A 22,294-nucleotide genomic window follows, 5' to 3' on the forward strand; every position below is an offset into this window, starting at 1 on the left:
CAGGTCTTTACAAAAATTAAGGGGAACTAAAGTTAACCTAGGAAAACAAAGTATATGCTAACAGCCCTGCTTGGTGTTCTCCCTCACTGTCACCTCATACTACTAGAGGTCCTGTTGGCCAGAGGTGAAGCTATTGGTGCAGTGAAGTAGCCAAATAATTACATAGCATGTTGGTAAAGGCAGGAACATCCTACAATTCAATAAATTGTTACTAGTTTAAGGCAAATTGGCTCAGAAGTTTATTGACACAGACAAAAGCTAGGTGCAGGGGACAATTAAAATAGAATAGTTCAGAATTCCAATCCTTTTCCAATCTGGTTTGGCTGACTGTAGTTTTAAATTGAAGATCTCAAGGACATTTGGCCTAAGCTGGTGCGGTCCTCTTTAAATATGTAGATTGGTCTCCAATGATATCAGATGTTATTTTAACTTAAAAATATTGTGTGCAATTCTGGTCTCCCTCCTACAAGAAGGATGTTGTGAAACTTGAAAAGGTTCAGGAAAAGTTTACAAGGATGTTGTCAGGGGTGGAAGTTTGAGCTATAGGGAGAGGCTGAATAAGCTGGGACTACTTTCCCTGGAATGTCAGAGGCTGAGGGGTGATCTTATAGAGATTTATAAAGTCATGAGGGACACAGGTGGGATGAATATCCAAAGTCTTTTCCCTGGGGTGGAGGTGTCTAGGTCGAGAGGGCATAAGTTTAGGCTGAAAGGGGAAAAATTTAAAAGGGACCTAAGGGGCAACTTTTTCACACAGAGGGTGGTGCATGTATGGAATGAGCTGCCAGAGGAAGTGGTGGAGCTTGGCATTTAAAAGGCATCTGGATGGACATATGAATAGGAAGGGTTTACAGGGATATGGGCAAAGTGTTAACAAATGGGACTAGATTAATTTAGGACATCTGATTGGCATGGACGAGTTGGACCAAAGGGTCTGTTTCCATGCTGTACATCTCTATGACTCCATGACTCTATTTTCTCCTTAAAATGCTGATCCATGCTTGTTTATAATTTCTGTTGGTTGCACCCCAACAGAAGTCATTCTTCAACTTGACTTTGACAGTGGTAAAGTAGTAGCTTGATTATTTTAATCATTTCACCAGCGATGGACTTGCCTTCAGCAGCCAAGTCACTAGTCTCTGTAATTAATCCCACCCTAAACTTATACATCTTGCTATCTCTTTTATCTTTTAAGATGCTCCTCAAAATGTTCTTCATCTGTCCTAATATCTCATGTGGTCCTGTGTTAAATTTTGTTTGATAATGGTCCTGTGAAGTGTTGTGGGAAGTTTTCCTACTCTAAAAGGCAACACATAAATGCTGGTTGTCATTTGTGTTATTGTTTTCCTTCTGTTAAGTCTGACCCTTTCCACAGAAACACTTCCCAGCAAATGTCACTGGAAATCTTGAGTATTCTTTCCTTCAAGTTTATCACTAATCAAGTTAAATACCTAACAGTCTTGTTCAGATTTGTTACTTGAGCATAAAAATGTAATAAAGCATTGATCTAAATGGCTAAGTACATGTTAATATTCTCACCACAGACAGGATATTGCATTTCAGGTTGAATGAGCAGTAATCTTGACTCCAAATTTGTTGGGGTCACGAGTTCAAAGTGAAAGGGTAGAAATTTAGGGGAGATATATGTGGAAAGTTCTTTACGCAGAGGGTTGTGGGTGCCTGGAATGTGTTGCCAGCGGAGATGGTAGGGGCGGGAACAATAGCAACATTTAAGATGTATCTAGACAGATACATGAATGGGCAAGGAGCAAAGAGATACAGATCCTGAGAAAATTGACGGCAGATTTAGATAGAGGATCTGGATCAGCACAGGCTTGGAGGGCTGAAGGGCTTGTTCCTGCGCTGTAATGTTCTTTGTTATTTGTTTTGTTCTTTCAAGCAAGGATTTGGATGCAGGCTGTTATATGTTTTGAAGATTGATGGAGTTATCTCTTATACCCTCAACAATATCAACTGAGGATAAATTGTTTTATCATTTATCTTATGGCATTCTGTGTAACATTGTTAATGCAAAGTGCTTTCCATGCCTACTACATAGTCCTAGTCACTGCACTTCAATCAGGAACTAACTACATGAAGCTCATTAAAATGCTTTGGGGGGGGGGGGGGGGGGAATATTATAAAAGTGGAGGTATACTGTTATAAAGACTGAGTTATTAGGAAAGTTAGAGAGATGTTTTGGTAGTATTGAGAATATTAACATTATACAATCATAATAACAGACCAATTTCATTATTTTCTTTATCTTATCTTACAGCAGACATTTATCTATTTTCTCCACATTTCTTCCAATAAAATTAAGTTTTGTAATTAAATATGGACGACGAGGGGACTTATATACTGATATATTAACACAGAGTTTTTCCTGGCTTTCTCAGAGTTGCTGTAATATGGTTTTCTAGCTGCGTTGTTGGGTCCATCGCTACCTGTTGGTAGTGTCAGAGTCTGCGAGTAGTGTGTTTGGCTTTTCGATGTTCTGTTCAGGATGATAGTCATGTGCCCTTTGTCTGCCGGTTGGATTACGATATTTCTGTCTTTTCTGAGTCCTTCCAGGCTTTCCTTTCCAGTGTGTTGAGGATCTTCCCTTCTTTCTTTCTGCTTAGTGTTGGTGCTACTGCTAGCCAGCTGAAATTCTTCTGTAAGTCTGTTGTCTTTCAGGGTGGATTCCAGTGCTGCTAGGAAGTCCTTGTTGTCCATGTCCCTGTAGTTGAAGGTCATCCCTCATACCAGAATGACTTTTTCTGTGTCTGTCAGTAGTCGGTCCAACAGGTTCTTTATCCAAGTCTCTGAATTGTCCGAGTTATTGCTGTGCGTAAGCTTGGCCAGTTTTTCTTGTAGGGCTAGTCTTTTCTTTGTCTTGGTCCATTGTTGTTTAGTGTTGATGGACCATTCTAGCATACTTGTCCATTCATGGTTAGTCGCATTAGTGTACAGTTTTTTAGCATGAAATTTCTTGTTCGTAATCGTGGAGTCAGTTGTGAACATCATTTACCATTTCCTGTGGCCGTTCTGTTCTGCTGTTCTTCTGGCTTGTGGGGGCCTCTTTCCTAAGGCATTCATGTAGGAAGTTGATGGGTGGCGCTCTGTTGGGTGGTGTTGGTTTCCCATCTTCAGAGAAGATTTGTAGCTCAGGTTGTGGATCAGTTTGTAAGTTTGCTCGCTGGGCTGGTAGACTTGTTCTCAGATATTTTGTCACCATGCTAGGTAGCATCAGTGAGCCTCCTATAAAGGCTGGTGTTCTGTCCTGCCTGCTATTTATCTGTCTTGATTTGTTGTGGTGGGCGATATCACTTCCAGTTCTTTTTTTGAGAGCTTGGTAAAAGGGGTCCAAAGCTATGTATTTGTTGATGGAGGTCCGGTTTGAATGCCAGGCCTCAAGGAATTCCCATGCGAGTCTTTGCTTATGGTGTGATGGTAGGTTTGTGGGCTACCATGATGCCAAGGGACCGGAGAACTCTTGTCATCATCTCCAAGATGTCTTTAATGTATGGCAGGGTGGCTCGAGTTTCTGGGCATGTTGTGTCTTCTTGTTGAGGTCTGTTGTTCCTGAATACATTGTACAGATGTTTTTCCTCTGCTTCTCATAGTTCCTGAGTACTGCAGTGTGTTGTGGCTCATTTTAATAATGTCCTAATGCAGCTTCATTTGTGCGGTGGGATGATTGCTCCTGTAATTGAGTATCTGGTCAGTGTGTGGCGCTCCTGTAAACAATACTCTGTAGCTCTCCATTGGCTTTGCATTCTACCATGACACCTAGGAAGGGGAGTCTGTTGTTGATTTCTTCATCTTTGGTGAACATTATACTGTAAGGATGTTGTTTATGTGTTTGTGGGTTTCGTCTATTTTGTTGCGTTTTGTGATGACAAAGGTGTTATCCACATAATGGACCCAAAGCTTGGGCTGGATCATGGGAAATGCTGTTCATTCTAACATTTTCATAACTGCTTCTGCTAAGAGTCCTGATATTGGTGATCCCATAGATATCCAATTGACTTGTTATAGGTCTTTAAAGTGAAGTGAGTTGTGAGGCACAGGTGTAGTTTGAGGATACTGTCCTTGTTGATGGAGTTGGTGCTGTCAGGTGTTTGTGTTCTTGGTTCACCTAGCTGTTTCTTGTCAATGTTTCTTGCTCCATCCTGGGACAGGTTAAACAAAGACATGTGCGGGAATTCCTAGAGGCCTGGCATTCAAACTGGAACTCCATTGCAAACATATTGATTTGGACCCATTTACCAACCTCTCAGAAAAAGAACCAGAAGTGATATATTCTACCACAACAGACCAAGACAGATAAATAGCAAGCGGGACAGAACACTAGCACTTCATTGGAGGCTCAGTGATGATGTTACCTAGCATGGTGACGAAATGTCTGAGAACAAGTTTACCAGCTCAGTGAGCAAACTTGCAACCTGACCTTGTCTGCTACCAGCAGGTAACAGAAAAATTGCAGGTACTATTGTCAGACGTATGCTGGAGGTGGGCGATACTTCCTGCTGGATAAAATGGGTATCATTTGGATCTTAAAACTATGGATAGATTTGTTGTACTTGATATAGCACAACAATGCATGACCATAGCGATCCTGATATAATATAATATCTGATATTAGATATCTAAGTAATTATATAAATTTACAGTTGTTTGTCTTCAGAAAAGAGACTTGATGTCTATTAATTGACATTATGACAGAAATTTACAAAATATACTATACCAATATGAGGGAAACCATTTTTTTTTAAAAAGAGAAAGGAACTCATATCAGACCAATTTGCATAAAGACTAATATGTAGAATAAGCTAAACAAAATTCATTAAAATGGAAAGTTTAAATTACACAAGCAATTAGATTTCTACACAGAGAAAAATAATTGAGAAAAGAATATTGCAGGCTGGGGTTAATATTAGTTTAAAAGGTCATGCTTATTCAATAAATTGTCCTTGCTAGTTACTAGAAATTCATAAGTTCATCATTTTCACTTGCCTCCATTCTTGTCTGGTTCCTTTGTTTGAAACTCTGTGCTGGAATCTGCTGAACTCTGATTTGATATCACTGGTAAACTCTGCACAGACTCGCTCATTCTTACATCTCTTCCTTGTAGTTTGATATATGACCTGCTTCCAAAAACCCTGACCTGGTACATGAAATCTCCCTCAGATACCACTTTGCGGATCACTACTGTTCCATATCCTCGACCTGATGAGAAAGAACTTACTAAAATATTTGCAGGCAGTGAACATTTAATTTTTTGCTTCATTAGACTTACAATGGAAACAGGAAAGCATTTGAGAAACTTAATTTATTTGAGAAAGACAATCAAAGATATATAGCAGTCTACTGCCCCTCATTTACCTATCATAGAATCATAGAATCCCTACAGAGTGGAAGCAGGCCATTCAGTCCATCGAGTCCACCCAGGCCCAACCCATAACCCAATCCCTGTAACTCTGCATTTCTCATGGCTGCACAGGATAGAATGAGCTACTTAGCTTGGCCAATGGGGGCCACTCAGCCACTATGCTGCCCCTAAAACATGCCTATAACATGTTAACGAGAAAGGACTTTAACATTGACTGTCTTTCCTCTGCCTACATAATGGTTAGTGACATGAGTAAGAAGTTAATATTTTTAACTGACATACAACAGAGAATTGGCCTCAAACATACACTTAGTTACAAACCTCGTGCTTAAAATAACAGATCAAAATATTTAAAGAGCTTACAGCCCACTGATAGTCAAAAGAGAGACATATTGCATTGAACTTTTTCAGATTCAGCTGAATTGTTACAGCTGGATGAAAAACAGATGCTGCAAATCAGCCATTCATTTGACATCCTGCTTAATCTTCCTTTCCATTTGGAGTAAAAATTTGCTATTTAACATTTTTCATCATGATTTAAAGTTCAAATTGGCTCTATTTGACTTTTAGTATGTAAGGATACTGGTGAGAGAGGATCCTTACATGCAAATAAGGAAAGACACAACTTCGACTGGGACAACATATCCATCCTGGGACAAGCCAAACAGAGACATGCACGTCAATTCCTAGTAGCATGGCATTTCAACCGGAATTATATCAACAAACACATCGAGTTAGACCCCATCTACCACCCCTGAGAAAAAGAACAGGAAATGACATCACCAACCCAAAGAAACTCCAACTCTGTGGGAAGCTAGGGAAGTGATTCCTTGCTGAGATATTTGTATCATCGATAGTCACAGGTGAGGTGCTAGAAGACTGGAGGTTGGCTAACTATTTAAGAAAGGTGGTAAGGACAAGCCAGGGAACTATAGACTGAGACTGGTGTCAGTGGTGGATAAGTTGTTGGAGGGAATCCTGAGGGACAGGATTTACACATATTTGGAAAGGCAAGGACTGATTAGGGATAGTCAACATGGCTTTGTGCGTGGGAAATCATGTCTCACGAACTTGATTGAGTTTTTTGAAAATGTAACAAATCTGATTGATGAGGGCAGACAGGTGAATGTGACCTATATTGACTTCAGTAAGGCATTTCGCAAGATTCCTCATGGGAGAGTGGTTAGCAAGGTTAGATCTTATGGAATACAGGGAGAACTAGCCATCTGGATACAAAACTGGGTCAAAAGTAGAAATCAGAGGGCGGTGGTGGAGGGTTGTTTTTCAGACTAGAGGCTTGTGACCAGTGGAGTGCCACAAAGATCAGTGCTGGTCCACTACTTTTCATCATTTATATAAATGATTTGGATGTGAACATAGGAAATATAGTTAGTAAGTTTGCAGATGACACCAAAATTGGATGTGTAGTGGACAGTGAAGTAGGTTACCTCAGATTACAATGGGATCTTGATCAGATGAGCCAATGGGCTGAGGAGTGGCAGATGGAGTTTAATTCAGATAAATGTGAGGTGCAGTTTGGGAAAGCAAATCTTAGCAGGATTTATACACTTAATGATAAGGTCCTAGGGAGGGTTGCTAAACAGAGAAATCTTGGAGTGCACGTTCATAGCTCCTTGAAAGTGGAGTCGCAGGTAGATAGGATCATGAAGAAGGCATTTGGTAAGGTTTCCTTTATTGGTCAGAGTTTTGAGTATAGGAGTTAGGAGGTCATGTTGCGGCTGTACAGGACATTGGTTAGGCCACTTTTGGAATATTGCATCCAATTCTGGTCTCCTTCCGAACAGAAGGATGTTGTGAAACTTGAACGGGTTCAGAAAGTCTTTACAAGGATGCTGCCAAGGTTGGAGGATTTGAGCTATAGGAAGAGGCTGAATAGGCTGGGGCTGTTTTTCCTGGAGTGTTGGAGGCTGAGAGGTGATCTCATAGAGATTTATAAAATCATGAGGGGCATGGATAGGATAAACAGACAAAGTATTTTCCTTGGGATGGACAGTCCAGAGCTAGTGGGCATAGGTTTAGGTGAAAGAGGAAAGATATAAAAGGGACCTAAGGAGCAACTATTTTATGCAGAGGGTGATGCATGTATGGAATGAACTGCCAGAGGAAGTGGTGGAGGCTAGTACAATTACAACATTTAAAAGGCATCTGGATGGGTATAAGAATAGGAAGGGTTTAGACGGATATGGGCCAAATGCTGGCAAACTGAACTAGATTAGGTTGGGATATCTGGTCAGCGTGGATGAGTTGGACCAAAGGGTCTGTTTCCTTGCTGTACATCTCTATGACTCCATCTATAAAACCCAAACATATAAATAGAAAGCAGGAATCATCAGCAGTGCTTTGCCCGGAGGCCCACTGAAGATGTTACTTAGTAGGGTAACAAAACGTCTGGAAATGAACCCTCCAGCTCAGCGAGCAAACCTACATCCAGAACCTCAACTTGAGCTACAAATCTTTTGAAAACTTGCTAATCTCTACGACTCTATGACTTTGTGACTCAGTATTTGATGGCAACACTCTGATGGTAATCTCCTTTGTTTTCACTCTCACTGAATCCACTACTTCAATAACTGACATGCACGTTCTCATCCCAAATCTCAACTTCAGATTTGAAGCCAACTGTAAATCTAACCCTGCACCCCAAGTCTACATTTACCGCACTTCGATGAAACAGAGCCCAGTCTTACTCCGAACCTCAGTCCCATCTTGTACACAGTTGCCAAACTACCCTTTGTGTATCCAAACTGGAACTTAGCCTAAGTACACATTCTAGCCTTCACCATTATTCAAACATGACATATCCACATTTTCACAGACCATATCCCAAGGTCAGCCTTCAACTCATCCTGAACTGCAGCTTCTCTCCACAATGTTGCACCACAAAGTTCCAGATCACTCCCAGTTCTATCAATTAGTTGACTATTTTAAATAAATACTTCTGTTCTTGCATGCAATTAAATAGATAAAAATGATTCACATATATTGAGAAATGTGTTAGGCTAAATCAATATATTTTTGTATTTTATCTCACTACACTGACATAAAGGAACACCCATATAATAAATATAAACACTTCACCCATCAGAAAACAACTTCAACCATACTCTCATTACTGAAAATATATGTTAACCACATGCACATCCAGGTACAGAAATAGGCACCCCTCAATACCTTCCTTCTTCTTTTCATGTACAATAGACACAGACTTGCTCACTGACAGGAGATTTCTCGGTCCTTGATGTCCAGTTTTTCTGGCGGTGGTTTTCAAATTCTTCTGAATAAGGTTCTAGAATTTAATGTGGTACATTGGTGTTGATTATTAGACATGCTATAGTCTCTAATTTCCTTGTATTTTTCTGTGCAAGATGGACATAACTTAGTGCAATGTCAATCTTCAATGTAATAGATCAAGGAAATTCAGATGTAAATGACTATGACCAATCTTTTCAACCAACTCGATGAAACCATCACTAACATTGGAAATATTATCCCACTCTTGCACAAACGGTTGGACAGTATGGGTTTTCTGCCTTGAGATCAGTTCTGAAATGACCTTAATGTTACACCTGATTGAATAGCTCATTAGAAATCAAGCTCCACTATTCCCAAGTCATCACAAAAATTAAAAGGTTTGAAAATGGGAAAGAATTCCCCAATTTACCTGTCTTTTTGACCCATGTTAGCAGAAAGCATGGCTAGGTTTCCAATCAGAACAGGGATCATTATTTATTACAAATAAATACATTACAACTACAGATAAACAAGCAAGAACCATCTGTTCAACCAGTTACATAGTTGTTGGCAAGTAGAAAGCTTTTGTTATTGATAATTGGTCACTTGTCCACAGACCAATTTTCTTCTTGTTGATGATTAAATCTTCACACGTACAAAGCCCTGGCCTCCAGATCATCTGCAAACTTTTGACTACTGTGCAGCAACTATGTAAACAGCACTTACAAGTCAGGTTACTTGCTTTTAAAAAGTACTGTAATCCTTCACCAATCCTTGCTTTTTAAGACAGCCCTTTTTCCATTTTAGTTCACAATCTTAAATACAGAAAAATAAAAAGATATGGCATTTACAGTAAATTAGTACCTAATATTTCAGATACAGTACAGCCTTTTCTTGAATGTGAACAATTCATTTTACTCCTTTTCACTAAGCCAAACACTGTTTTCCCCATTCTCGACTGTTGTATTTATCAGATCTCAGATTGAAATCTGATCTGATAGTTTTTTTTAAACTTATCAAAGCGGTCTTTCATTGAACCACACACATGCAGTGCTGCAGATTTGATTTTATCATTAAAACATGAGTTTATTATGCAAAAGAAGTAACAATAAAATAGAATAAACCAAGCCATTTACATGTAATACAATTTTAAAGATTTTAAAACACATGATAAAATAAAATCCCATTTATCCCAACAACATCTTTTACAGGACACAAACATCAGAAAGAATCCCTTCTTTATGGCACAAATAGTTTGACATCATTGTTGCATCAAATTCTGGGCTTTCTGTTCATTCAACTAAGCTAAACTTTCTCAACTTCAAATAATCCCTTCTGGGTACGAACCAAACACTCCTAGTCGGGAACTTGCAAACTAAATTCCTTATACTGAAGTAGCCGATTTCTTAACAATTTTAAACTACCTCTTTTCTTTAGGGAAACTGCTTCACACACTTAATTTCCAACCAGGACTTATGCAAACTAAAAGCAAAAAGTGTTCCTTTAAGCAAAAGAAAGGTCCAGATCCTTCTAACTGGAAGCTGCCTAAAACACTTAATGGTTACTCTGTCTCGCTGTAAAACACACTCATTACAAAGATCACTCCATTACACTCCAGGAAGTCACTCGCTCATACATAAATAAAGGCTCCAGAAATGCTGACAAGTTGCTCACCAAAACCCCCTCAGACACACTGACCAAAACTCCCATGCTGGTATTTTAAAATCCAAACTCTAAAATAAATGTTACACTAATAGTAGAGGCCGGTACAATGATAGCATTTATAAGACATCTGGATAGGTATATTAATAGGACGCGTTTTAGAGGGAAATGGGCCAAGTGCTGTCAAGTAGGACTAGATTAGGTTAGGATATCTGGTGGGCATGGATGAGTTGGATTGAAGGGTCTGTTTTCGTGCTGTCCCTCTCTCTATGACTCCATTATACACAGATTCCATGGCCATAACTCAAATTATCACATTTGATTTTCTTAAACTTGCTCTGAGTAAATGATGATTTTTGGCAAAACTGTCAGAAGACTGTATGCATCAGATCAATACAGATGGAGTTTTTGTTTAATGTAAATGTAAAACTTAATATTTCATCATACAGGTGTTCCAAATGACATTAGACACCACAGATGCTGCCAAATCTACTGAGTTTATCTGTCATTTCCTGTTTTTATAGAATCTTGTACATTTCAATTAAGTTACCACAGATTCCTCTAACTTCACTGAAGAAAAGCCTAACCTGTCCTACATTTCCATTTAAGACAACTCTAGGTATTTGTCTAATAAACCTTCTCGTAACTGCTGCAAACATATTTACAACCTTCTTAAGTAAGGAAACCTGTACAATATACAATATTTCAGGTATGGTCTGACCAATGCCCTGTACAGCAGAAACATAACTTCTCTCCTTTTGTGTTCAATTCCCTTCCCAATAAATAATAGCATTCTATTAACTTGTCTAATTACTTGCCAGAGCTGCATACTGACTTAATATAATTCGTATACTAAAACACACAGATTCCTCTGTATTTCAGCACTCTGCAACCCCTTAAGTTTTAAATCAATACTTTATCATCCATCCTGTTAAAATGGACAATTTGACATTTTCACACATTAAACTTAATTTTCCAAGATCTACATCCATTCACTTAATCTATCTATATTCTTTTGTATACTCCTTGCATGATCTTCACAACTTAAAAAAAATCATGGGATGCTGGTTGGGCCAGTGTTTGTTGCCCATGTTTAGTTGTCCTTGAAAAGGTGGAAGTAAGCTGTCTTTTTGAAACATTGTAGTTCATTACTATAGATAGACCCACAATGCTGTTAAAGAGGGAGTTGTCCTTGAAAAGGTGGAAGTAAGCTGTCTTTTTGAAACATTGTAGTTCATTACTATAGATAGACCCACAATGCTGTTAAAGAGGGAGTTCCAGGTTTTTGACCCAGTAGTACTGAAAGAACAGCGATATATTTTCAAGTCCCAGATTCCAGATTTTTATTTTTGAACTCAAAATCCTATGAGCTACTGTGGTGGGATTTGAACTCCAACTTGTAGAACAATAACTGGATCTTCAGATTACTATTCCAGCTACAATATCACAGTGCAATAGCCTACCCATTCACCTACTTTCCTATATAACTTCATCATCAGTACTGCAAAACATCGACATCCTGCATTAACCGCTTGGGCTCACCACTTGCTACAACATGTTAACCAGAAAGTCACCCATTCATGCGTGTTGCCTGTTAGCTAGTCAATTTTATATCCACTTCAATAAGTGATCAATACATGATGATCTCCTATGTTCATAATGATCTTTGATGCAGTGCCTTATCTAATCCTGTCTGGAAAACCAGTAATTCAGCAGTTCCCCTTTATCAGTACATATTACTTCTTCAGGGATGCCAATAAATCAGATAAATCAATAAATCTGTATCACAAACCTATGCAGTCTCTGCTTGATCACCTTGAACCACTCTGAGTGCCCTACTGCACACTTATAACATAATTGATTATAGCTTTTAAAATCTTCCCTATGAACAGGTGTTAAGCTAACTAGCCAGTTGACTTCAATAGTTTCCTGATTTCTGTCTCTTTCCCTTTTAAAATAAAGGATTACAACTGTTTTCTCAATCTAATGGAACATTTCCCAATCAAATGAACTTGCAAAAATTAAAATCAACATGTTAACTATCTCATTGGTCACTTTTATTAAGACCTTGGGATGAAGTCTGTCAGGACCTGGAGGACCTCGTCAGCACACAGCTCCAACAATATATGAATATTGTTTTTAATATGAGTATAATGTATTCAAGATTTTCAGAAAACAAATAGATGAATCCACTAGGTGTGATTTGCCAGCCAGTTTAATGACAGAACAGGCTATATTTAGACATGGATCTCGAATGGGACCGTTCAGTCGTGAAGAAAGCTGCCAAAATGCTCTACTGTTACAATTCCAAGAGTAAAACATCTGGATCCAACGCCATCATCGACAGGCCAGTCCAAAGTTAGGGACAACCAGATCTTACAATCCTGTCCCCTATCCCCTCTTGCTGATTGATGCAGGACGTGTGTTGTGTGGGTTCTTTTACTTAGGTTGAAGATGTACATCCCAGATGGGACTTCTCAATTCAAATTTTAAATCCTCAAGGTCCCTTGAGTGGGACATGTTTTAACACAGGAAGACTATTTCAGATCATTCACATGGTCCTTGACAGAATGCAGGTCCAGTTCCAGCAACAAGAAAATCTCAACGACTGGAGATCTCCTTACTGCTGCAGCTTCTTCCGCTACCACAGCCATTTCAGTTCAAGAAAAAAACTGGGGTAAAGAAGAAATCTCTGATGATCTCAGGAATGCTGCATTGTCACTGTCTTCAAGAAAGGAGTGGATTGTTGGAACTACTGAGAAACCTCCCTGCACTCTGAGTTTGGCAGGAATATCTTCTTTGTCCCAGTCTTTCAGGAACTAAAACTGCGAGGGAGAGGAGGAAAAGAGGGGAAGCCTGGCAAGTGAGCCACCTTAGAGCTTGTGTAGAAAAGAGTATTGTACCTCCCTCAAGGTGCCCTTCCTCAAATGGGGAGCCTCCACTGATCTTTCCCACCCTCACATTCTTCTCCACTTTGGCCTTTGGAAACCAACTTCCCCGCTCTTAACCCCCCCCCCCCGAACCAGGTGTCCTGCCCTGGCTCCACTGACAGTGTCCCATGTTATCCAGTTTCAGTCTAGTTGTTGTAAAGACCACATTTTTCCATATTTTTGATTGTGGACCGAATGGGAAAAGAACTAGTTTAAAACCAAGAACTAGAAATGGGATTACTTCAATTTTTTTTAAAATGAAGTTACCAAAGCTCTTCATAAGTGGTATTTACACTGCTATACTAAAACAAAGAACAGTTGATGCTTCAAATTTGAAATGAAAACAGAAATTGCTGGAGAAGCTCAGCAGATCTGGCAGCACCTATGGAAAGTAAGCAGAATTAGTGTTTCCATTCCAGAGTCACTGAACCTGATAGATTAACTCTGCTTTCTCTCCACAGAGGCTGCCAAACCTGCTGAATTTCCACAGTTATTTCTGTTTGTGTTGTTAACACGGCTAATTTGTTCAATCATTAGGGGAGGTCCAGACAGCAACAAGTAGCTGATTGGTTTGTGATGACCAGTTGTTGATGATAAAAGCAATCAGCCTGCTCACAACTATGTGATTGACTTCTGGGAACTGAAAAGCTTGTGGATGTGAACAATACTGCCTGAATCTATGGACCTCTGGAAGGGGAGATGTGTTTACCTCTGCAGTTAAAAAAACCAAAGAAAGCCAGTTTGTTTTCCTTCAGCAGTTGCTGTAAGCTGTAAATTTGCCTTTATTGCTTAGTCCTTTGTGTATAAGAGTTGGGAAGTCATGTAGTGGTTGTACAGGATATTGGTGAGGTCTCTTCTGGAATACTGTGTCCAGTTCTGGTCAGCCAATTACAGGAAGGATATTATCAAGCTGGAGAGAGTTCAGAAAAGATTTACCAGGATGTTGATGGGTATGGGTGTTTTGAGTAATAAAGAAAGGTTGGATATGCTGTGAGTGTAAGAGGTTGAGAGGTAACCTGATGAAAGTTATTAAATGAGAGATACAGATGCAGTTGATGCTAGTTGTCTTCTCCCTAAAATGGGGAATTCGAAGACATTTTTAAGAGGAGAGGAGATTTAAAAAAGACATAAGACACAATTTCTTTTACATGATGGTGGTTCAAGTATGGAATGAAGTTCCTGAGGAAGTGGTGGATATAATTACAATATTTAAAAAACATTTGGACAGATATATGAATAGGAAAGGTTTGGAGGGATATGGGCCAGGAGCAGGCAGGTGGGACTAGTTTAGTCTGAGATTATGTTTGGCATAGACTGGTTGGACCAAAGGGTCTGTTTCCATACTGTATGACACTAGAGAAGTCAGAGACTTTATAACCTGTGAATCAGGTTACTCTGCTTCCTGCAAGAAAGTGAAAGTACCAGAAGAGAGGTTGGCAAGCAGAAGATCATGCCAGTGAACCTTGGAGACAGAAGTCACTGAACTATCTCCTCAGTTCTTTTTCCTCCACCCATAACATCAATGTTTTTGTCAGTCTGTGTCTGTCCATATTTACGTGTAGAGGGAGTTTACCTGATAGTTATGTCAACAGTTCATAGATGTTCACCTGTAGCTACAATATACTTGATTGGGTAGGATAAGAGAGAATGTTCACAGAGGACGATGAACAGTTAAATTCAAAGAGATAACAAGTGAGTCAAGAAGACATAGAAATTATCAACCATTTAAGATACAAGGATGTTGGAAGGTTGGATGCTATTTATTTTAAGGAGAAAGTGAGGTCTGCAGATGCTGGAGATCAAAGTTGAGACTTTATTGCTGGACAGCACAGCAGGTCAGGCAGCATCCAGGGAACAGGAAATTTGACGTTTCGGGCACAGGCCCTTCAGGAATGAGCAGAGAGTGTTCAGCAGGAGAAGATAAAAGGTAGGGAGGAGGGACTTGGAGGAGGGGCGTTGGAAATGTGATAGGTGGAAAGAGGTCAAGGTGAGGGTGATAGGTCGGAGTAGGATGGAGGTGGGGAGGTCAAGAAGAAGACTGCAGGTCAGGAAGGCGGTGCCGGGCTGGAGGAATTCGGCTGAGACAAGGTGGGGGGAGGGGGGGGATGAAGAAACTGGTGAAGTCCAAGTTCATCCCCCTGTGGTTGGAGAGTTCCCAGTCGGAAGATAAGACGCTCCTCCTCCGACCGTCGCGTTGTTGTGGTTTGGCGGTGCATATCCTCGGTGGAGTGGGAGGGGGAGTTGAAATGCTGTGCTACAGGTTGGTTGGGTTGGTTCGTCCAGGTGGCCCAGAGGTGCTCTCTGAATCGCTCCGCAAGTAGGCGGCCTGTCTCCCCAATATAGAGGAGGCCACACCGGATGCAGTAGATGATGTGGGTGGAGGTGCAGGTGAATCTGTGCCGGATATGGAAGTTTCCTTTGGGGCCTTGGAGAGAAGTGAGGGGGGAGGTGTGGGCGCAAGTGTTGCACCTCCTGTGGTTGCAAGGGAAGGTGCCGGGAGTGGTTGGTGGGGTGTGTGGATCTGACAAGGGAGTCGCGGAGGGAGTGGTCTCTACGGAAAGCTGATAGGGGAGGGGAGGGAAATATATCCTTGGTGCTGGGGTCTGTTTGGAGGTAGCGGAAGTGACGGCGGATGATGCGCTGTACATGGAGATTGGTGGGGTGGTAGGTGAGGACCAGTGGGGTTCTGTCCTGGTGGCGGTTGGCGGGGCTCAAGGGCGGAGGAGCGGGAAGTGGAGGAGATGCGGTGGAGGGCACCGTCGACCACGTCGGGGGGGAAATTGCGGTCCTTGAAGAAGGAGGCCATCTGTGTTGTACGTATTTTGAACTGGTCCTCCTGGGAGCAGATGCGGCGGAGACGAAGGAATTGGGAGAATGGGATGGCGTTTTTACAGGGGGCAGGATGGGAGGAGTCCAGGTAGCTGTGGGAGTCGGTTGGTTTGTAGTAGATGTCCGTGTTGATTCGGTCGCCTGAGATAGAAACAGAAAGGTCTAGGAAGGGGAGGGAGGAGTCCGAGACTGTCCAGGTGAATTTGAGGTCTGGGCGGAAGGTGTTAGTGTAGTGGATGAACTGTTCAACCTCCTCGTGGGAGCATGAGGTAGCGCCGATACAGTCATCAATGTAGCGAAGGAAAAGATGGGGGTGGGGCCAGTGTAGTTGCAGAAGATGGATTGTTCCACATACCCTACGAAGAGGCAGGCATAGCTGGGGCCCATGCGGGTGCCCATGGCTACTCCTTTCGTTTGGAGGAAGTGGGAGGATTGGAAAGAAAAGTTGTTCAGGGTGAGGACCAGTTCGGTCAGTCGAAGGAGGGTGTCGGTGGAAGGGTACTGGGTGGTACGGCGGGAAAGGAAGAAGCGGAGTGCTTTGAGTCCTTCGTGATGGGGGATGGAGGTGTACAGGGACTGGATGTCCATGGTGAAGATGAGGCGTTGGGGACCGGGGAATCGGAAATCCTGGAGGAGGTGGAGGGCGTGGGTGGTGTCACGAACGTAGGTGGGGAGTTCTTGGACTAATGGGGACAGGACCGTGTCGAGGTATGCCGAGATAATTTCGGTTGGGCAGGAGCAGGCTGAGACGATGGGTCGTCCGGGGCAGTCAGGTTTGTGGATTTTGGGCAGGAGGTAGAAACGGGCGGTGCGGGGTTGTGGGACTGAGGTTGGAGGCAGTGGATGGGAGTTCCCCTGAGGTGATGAGGTTATGGATGGTCTGGGAGATGATGGTTTGGTGGTGGGGGGTGGGGTCATGGTCAAGGGGACAGTAGGAGGAGGTATCTGCGAGCTGGCATTTGGCCTCAGCGGTGTAAAGGTCAGTGCGCCAAACTACTGCGCCTCCCTTGTCAGCTGGTTTGATGGTGAGGTTGGGGTTGGAACGGAGGGAGTGGAGGGCTGCGCGTTCCGAGGGTGAGAGGTTGGAGTGGGTGGGAGGGGTGTGGGAGTTCAGGTAGCGGTTAATATCGCGGCGGCAGTTTGCTATGAAGAGGTTGAACAGTTCATCCACTACACTAACACCTTCCACCCCGACCTCAAATTCACCTGGACAGTCTCGGACTCCTCCCTCCCCTTCCTAGACCTTTCTGTTTCTATCTCAGGCGACCGAATCAACACGGACATCTACTACAAACCAACCGACTCCCACAGCTACCTGGACTACACCTCCTCCCATCCTGCCCCCTGTAAAAACGCCATCCCATTCTCCCAATTCCTTCGTCTCCGCCGCATCTGCTCCCAGGAGGACCAGTTCAAAATACGTACAACACAGATGGCCTCCTTCTTCAAGGACCGCAATTTCCACCCCGACGTGGTCGACGGTGCCCTCCACCGCATCTCCTCCACTTCCCGCTCCTCCGCCCTTGAGCCCCGCCCCTCCAACCGCCACCAGGACAGAACCCCACTGGTCCTCACCTACCACCCCACCAATCTCCATGTACAGCGCATCATCCGCCGTCACTTCTGCCACCTCCAAACAGACCCCAGCACCAAGGATATATTTCCCTCCCCTCCCCTATCAGCTTTCCGTAGAGACCACTCCCTCCGCGACTCCCTTGTCAGATCCACACCCCCCACCGACCCAACCTCCACTCCCGCCACCTTCCCTTGCAACCACAGGAGGTGCAACACTTGTGCCCACACCTCCCCCCTCACTTCTCTCCAAGGCCCCAAAGGAAACTTCCATATCTGGCACAGATTCACCTGCACCTCCACCCACATCATCTACTGCATCCGCTGCAGCCGGTGTGGCCGCCTCTATATTGGGGAGACAGGCCGCCTACTTGCGGAGCGATTCAGAGAGCACCTCTGGGCCACCCGGACGAACCAACCCAACCACCCTGTAGCACAGCATTTCAACTCCCCCTCCCACTCCACCGAGGATATGCAGGTCATTGGACTCATCCACCGCCAAACCACAACAACGCGACGGTCGGAGGAGGAGCGTCTTATCTTCCGACTGGGAACCCTCCAACCACAGGGGATGAACTTGGACTTCACCAGTTTCTTCATCCCCCCCCCTCCCCCCACCTTGTCTCAGCCGAATCCCTCCAGCCCGGCACCGCCTTCCTGACCTGCAGTCTTCTTGACCTCTCCGCCTCCATCCTACTCCGACCTATCACCCTCACCTTTTTCCATCTATCACATTTCCAACGCCCCTCCTCCAAGTCCCTTCTCCCTACCTTTTATCTTCTCCTGCTGAACACTCTCTGCTCATTCCTGAAGAAGGGCCTGTGCCCGAAACGTCGAATCTCCTGTTCCCTGGATGCTGCCTGACTTGCTGTGCTGTTCCAGCAATAAAGTCTCAACTGCTATTTATTTTAAAGCAAGGAATCTGACAGACAAGGCAGATGAGTTGAGGGTACAAACTGAAACACAGGTTTATTATATTATTGCTGTCACTGAGACATGGTTGAGGGAGGGGATGGTTTGGCAGCTGAATATTCCTGGATATATGGTCTTCAGACAGGACAGGAAGGTAAAAGAACATAAGCTGTCACAATATTGATCAGGGAATCAATTATAGCATAGGAGGAATGATGTCTCAGAATGCTCAAGTGACAGTAGAACTTAAAAACAAAAAGGAGCAATCACATTTCAGGCAGTTACTATAAACCCTGTAATAGTCAGATAAAAATAGAATAGCAGTAGAGTAGACAAATTTCAGAAGCGCAGAAGTAACTGGTTAGTGATAATGCCGGATTTCAGCATTAACTGGAGCAGTCATACATTAAAAGGTTTAGAGGGAGCAGAATTCTTGCAATGCACCTCGGAGAGCATTTTAAGCCAGTATGTAGAAGACCTGACAAGAGGGGGGATTGTTATTGAACCATAGAGTTATACAACATAGAAACAGACCCTTTGATCAAACTCATCCATACTGGCCAGATATCTTAAACAAATCGAGAACCACTTGCCATCATTTGACCCACATCCCTTTAAATTGTTCTCATTCGTGTAACCATTCAAATGTTTAAATGTTGTAATTCTACCAGCCCCTAGCACCTCCTCTGATAGCTCAATCCATACACTCACCACCCTCTGCATGAAAAGTTGCCCCTCAGGTCCCTTTTAAATCTATCCCCTCTCACCTAAAAGCTACGTCCTCTAGTTTTGGACTCGTCTACCCTTGGAAAAAGACCTTGCCTGTTCACCCTATCCATGCCCCTCACTATCAGGTTACCCCTCAGCTCCTATGCTCCAGGGAGAAAAGCCCCAATGTATTCAGTCTCTCCTGACAGCTCAAACTCTCCACACCCAGCAACATTCTTGTAAATCCTTTCTGAACTCTTTCAAGTTTAACAACATCTCTCCTATAGCAGGGAGACCAGAATTAAATGTAGTATTTTGAATGTGGTCTCATCCATGCCCTGTACAGCTGCAACACAACGTCCCAACTCCTATACTCAATGCACTGATCAACGGAGGCAAGTATTCCAAATGCGTTCTTCACCACCCTATCTATCCATGACTCCACTTTCAAGGAACTATGCATTTGCACCCCTACATCCCTTTATTTAGCAATACTCCCTATTTACTGCATAAGTCTTGCCCTGGTTTGCCTTTCCAAAATGCAATGTCTCACATTTATCTGCATTAAACTCTATTTGCCACTCTTCAGTCCATCTGCTCAAATTCCCATTGGACTTGGAGAGACTCTTTTTCACTGTCCATGACACCATCAATTTTGGTGTCACCTGCAAACTTACGAAGATACTTCCAAATCATTAATATGAATGATGAAAAGCAGTAGACCCAACATCAATCCTTGTGGCATACCCCTGGTCACAAGCCTCTAGTCCAAAAAACAACTCTCTACGACCACCCCATCTCCTACCTTGCTGAAATTCGTACAGAGAATTTCTACTACTCTGCCTTCAATCATTTTTGTCACCTCTTCAAAAAACTTAATCAAGTTCTTGAGACACAATTTCCCATTCTTAAAGTCATGTTGACTATCCCTAATCAGTCCTTGCCTTTCCAAATGCATGTAAATCCTGTCCCTCAGAAACCCCTTCAACAACTTACTCACCACTGACATCAGGCTCAACGGTGTATAGTTCCCTGGCTTTTGCTTACCACTCTTTAGTTTCCTGGCTTTGGTTCTGGCCCTAACGTTAGAATATGAAGCCAAGCAAGTGGTTGAAGTATCAGTGCTAGAGGGTTTTGCAGAAAGCGATTATAACACTGTTAGATTCAAAAGTCTTATGGAAAATTGCAAGATTGAATTTGAAATCAAAATTCTAAACTGGGGGATGAACAATTTTAATAAGATGAAACATGATTTGGCTAGAGTGGAGTGGGAGATGATACTTTTAGGTGAATCAGTGTCAAAGCCTAGGTGCATTTAAGAAAGAAATAGAAAGAGTACCAGACCAACATACCCCAATAAAGATAAAGGTTGTTACCAACAAATCTAGCAAACCGTACATATTAAAGGATGTAAAAGATTAGATAGAGAGAAAAACAGGGGCTTACAGCAGATAACGTATGCTCAGAACAGCATAAGCCCTCAAGGAGTACTGAATGTGCAAGGGGAAACCTCAAAAGAGCAAAAAGAGAGCATGAAACAAGAATAACAGGTAAAATAATGGAAAATTCAAGTTATTTTGTGAGTACATTAAGGGTAAATGGATAATTAGAATAATAGGACCACAGTGGTAATTTGTGGATGGAGCCAGAGGATGATGTAGATGGGGTTCTAAATTGATACTTAGTGTTGGTGTTCTCCAGTGAGAGGGACAATGTAGGTATGGAAATTAGGGAGAAGGACATCGACATACTTAAAGAAACTAGCATAGATAGAGAGGAGGTTCCTAGTGATCTGGCAGGTTAAAAGGTAGATAAATCTCCAGGAGCAGATGAAATGTATCCCAGTCTGTTCTGTGAGGCAAGAGAGAAAATATTGAGGGCACTCGCTATAATTTTCAATTCCTCTCTGGCTACAGAAGTGCCAGAAGACTGTAGGACAGCCAATGTGGTACTGTTAGAACATAGAACATCAAACAATACAGCGCAGGACAGGTCCTTTGGCCCTCGATGTTGCGCTGACATGTGGACTTTTCTCAGCTAGTCCCCCTACACAATCCCAAAATCATCCATGAGCTTATCTAAGGATTGTTTAAATCTCCCTAATGTGGCTGAGTTGACTATACTAGCAGGTAGGGCATTCCACACCCTTACCACTCTCTGTGTAAAGAGCTTGCCTCTGACTACATCTTAAATCCATCACCCCTCAATTTGTAGTTATGCCCTCTCGTACAAGCTGACGTCATCATCTTAGGAAAAATTCTTTCTCTGTCTACCCTATCAAATCCTCTGACCATCTTGTATGTCTCTATCAAGTCCCCCCTTAGCCTTCTTCTTTCCAATGAGAAAAGATCCAAGTCTCTCAGCCTTTCCTCAGAAGACCTTCCCTCCATCCTGGTAAATCTCCTCTGCACCTTTTCCAATGCTTCCACATCCTTTTTATAATGGGGAAACCAGAACTGTACACAATACTCCAAGTGTGGCCGCACCAGCATTTTGTATAATTGCAGCATGATATTGCGGTTCTGGAACTCAATCCCTCTACCAATGAAACCTAACACACTGTATGCCTTCTTAACAGCAATATCCACCTAGGTGGCAACTTTCAGGGATCTATGCACATGGACTGCAAGATCCCTCTGCACATCCACACTACCAAGAATCTTTCCATTGACCAAGTACTCTGCCATCCTGTTATTCTTCGCAAAGTGCATCACCTCACATTTAGCTGCATTGAACTCCATAAAAATTGTTATTCAAGAAGAAAGCAAGGGATAAACCAGGAAACTAAGGACCAGTCAGTCTAACCTCAGTGATGGGGAAACTACTGAAAGAAATTGACGGACAGAATTAGGCTTCACTTGGAGAGGCATGGGTTACTTAGGAATATCAGCATGGTTTTGGTAAATGGAGGTTATGTCTGACCAAAATAATTGATTTTTTTGAAGAGGTTTGAAATAACTACATATGAGTATCCCATCATCAAGTCACCCTTTATTTATTTATGCAAAGTACACCGGTTGTGGGCAGGCAGCTTGGCATGAGTCCCCTGAAC

At 42.5% G+C, this 22,294-nt stretch overlaps 1 protein-coding gene across 6 annotated transcripts in view; it reads right to left on the bottom strand.

The window, feature by feature from the left end:
* Positions 1–22,294, bottom strand: part of LOC122557198 (ATP-binding cassette sub-family C member 5-like) — a 190,985-nt gene that overhangs the window by 48,463 nt on the left and 120,228 nt on the right. For 4 of the 6 annotated variants that reach the window (XM_087992076.1, XM_087992077.1, XM_043704624.2 and 1 more), the window contains one exon: positions 8,570–8,684. The exons of the other annotated variants lie outside the window; for them this stretch is intronic. In XM_087992076.1, coding sequence (XP_087848202.1) covers positions 8,570–8,684 — 115 coding nt within the window. The remainder of the gene's footprint in view (positions 1–8,569; positions 8,685–22,294) is intronic. 6 annotated transcript variants of the gene reach the window in all.

This window comes from Chiloscyllium plagiosum, unplaced genomic scaffold (genome assembly GCF_037043375.1).
Source record: "Chiloscyllium plagiosum isolate Xiang-an unplaced genomic scaffold, Cpla_swu_hap1 HiC_scaffold_11, whole genome shotgun sequence".
NCBI classification, from domain to species: Eukaryota; Metazoa; Chordata; class Chondrichthyes; order Orectolobiformes; family Hemiscylliidae; genus Chiloscyllium; species Chiloscyllium plagiosum.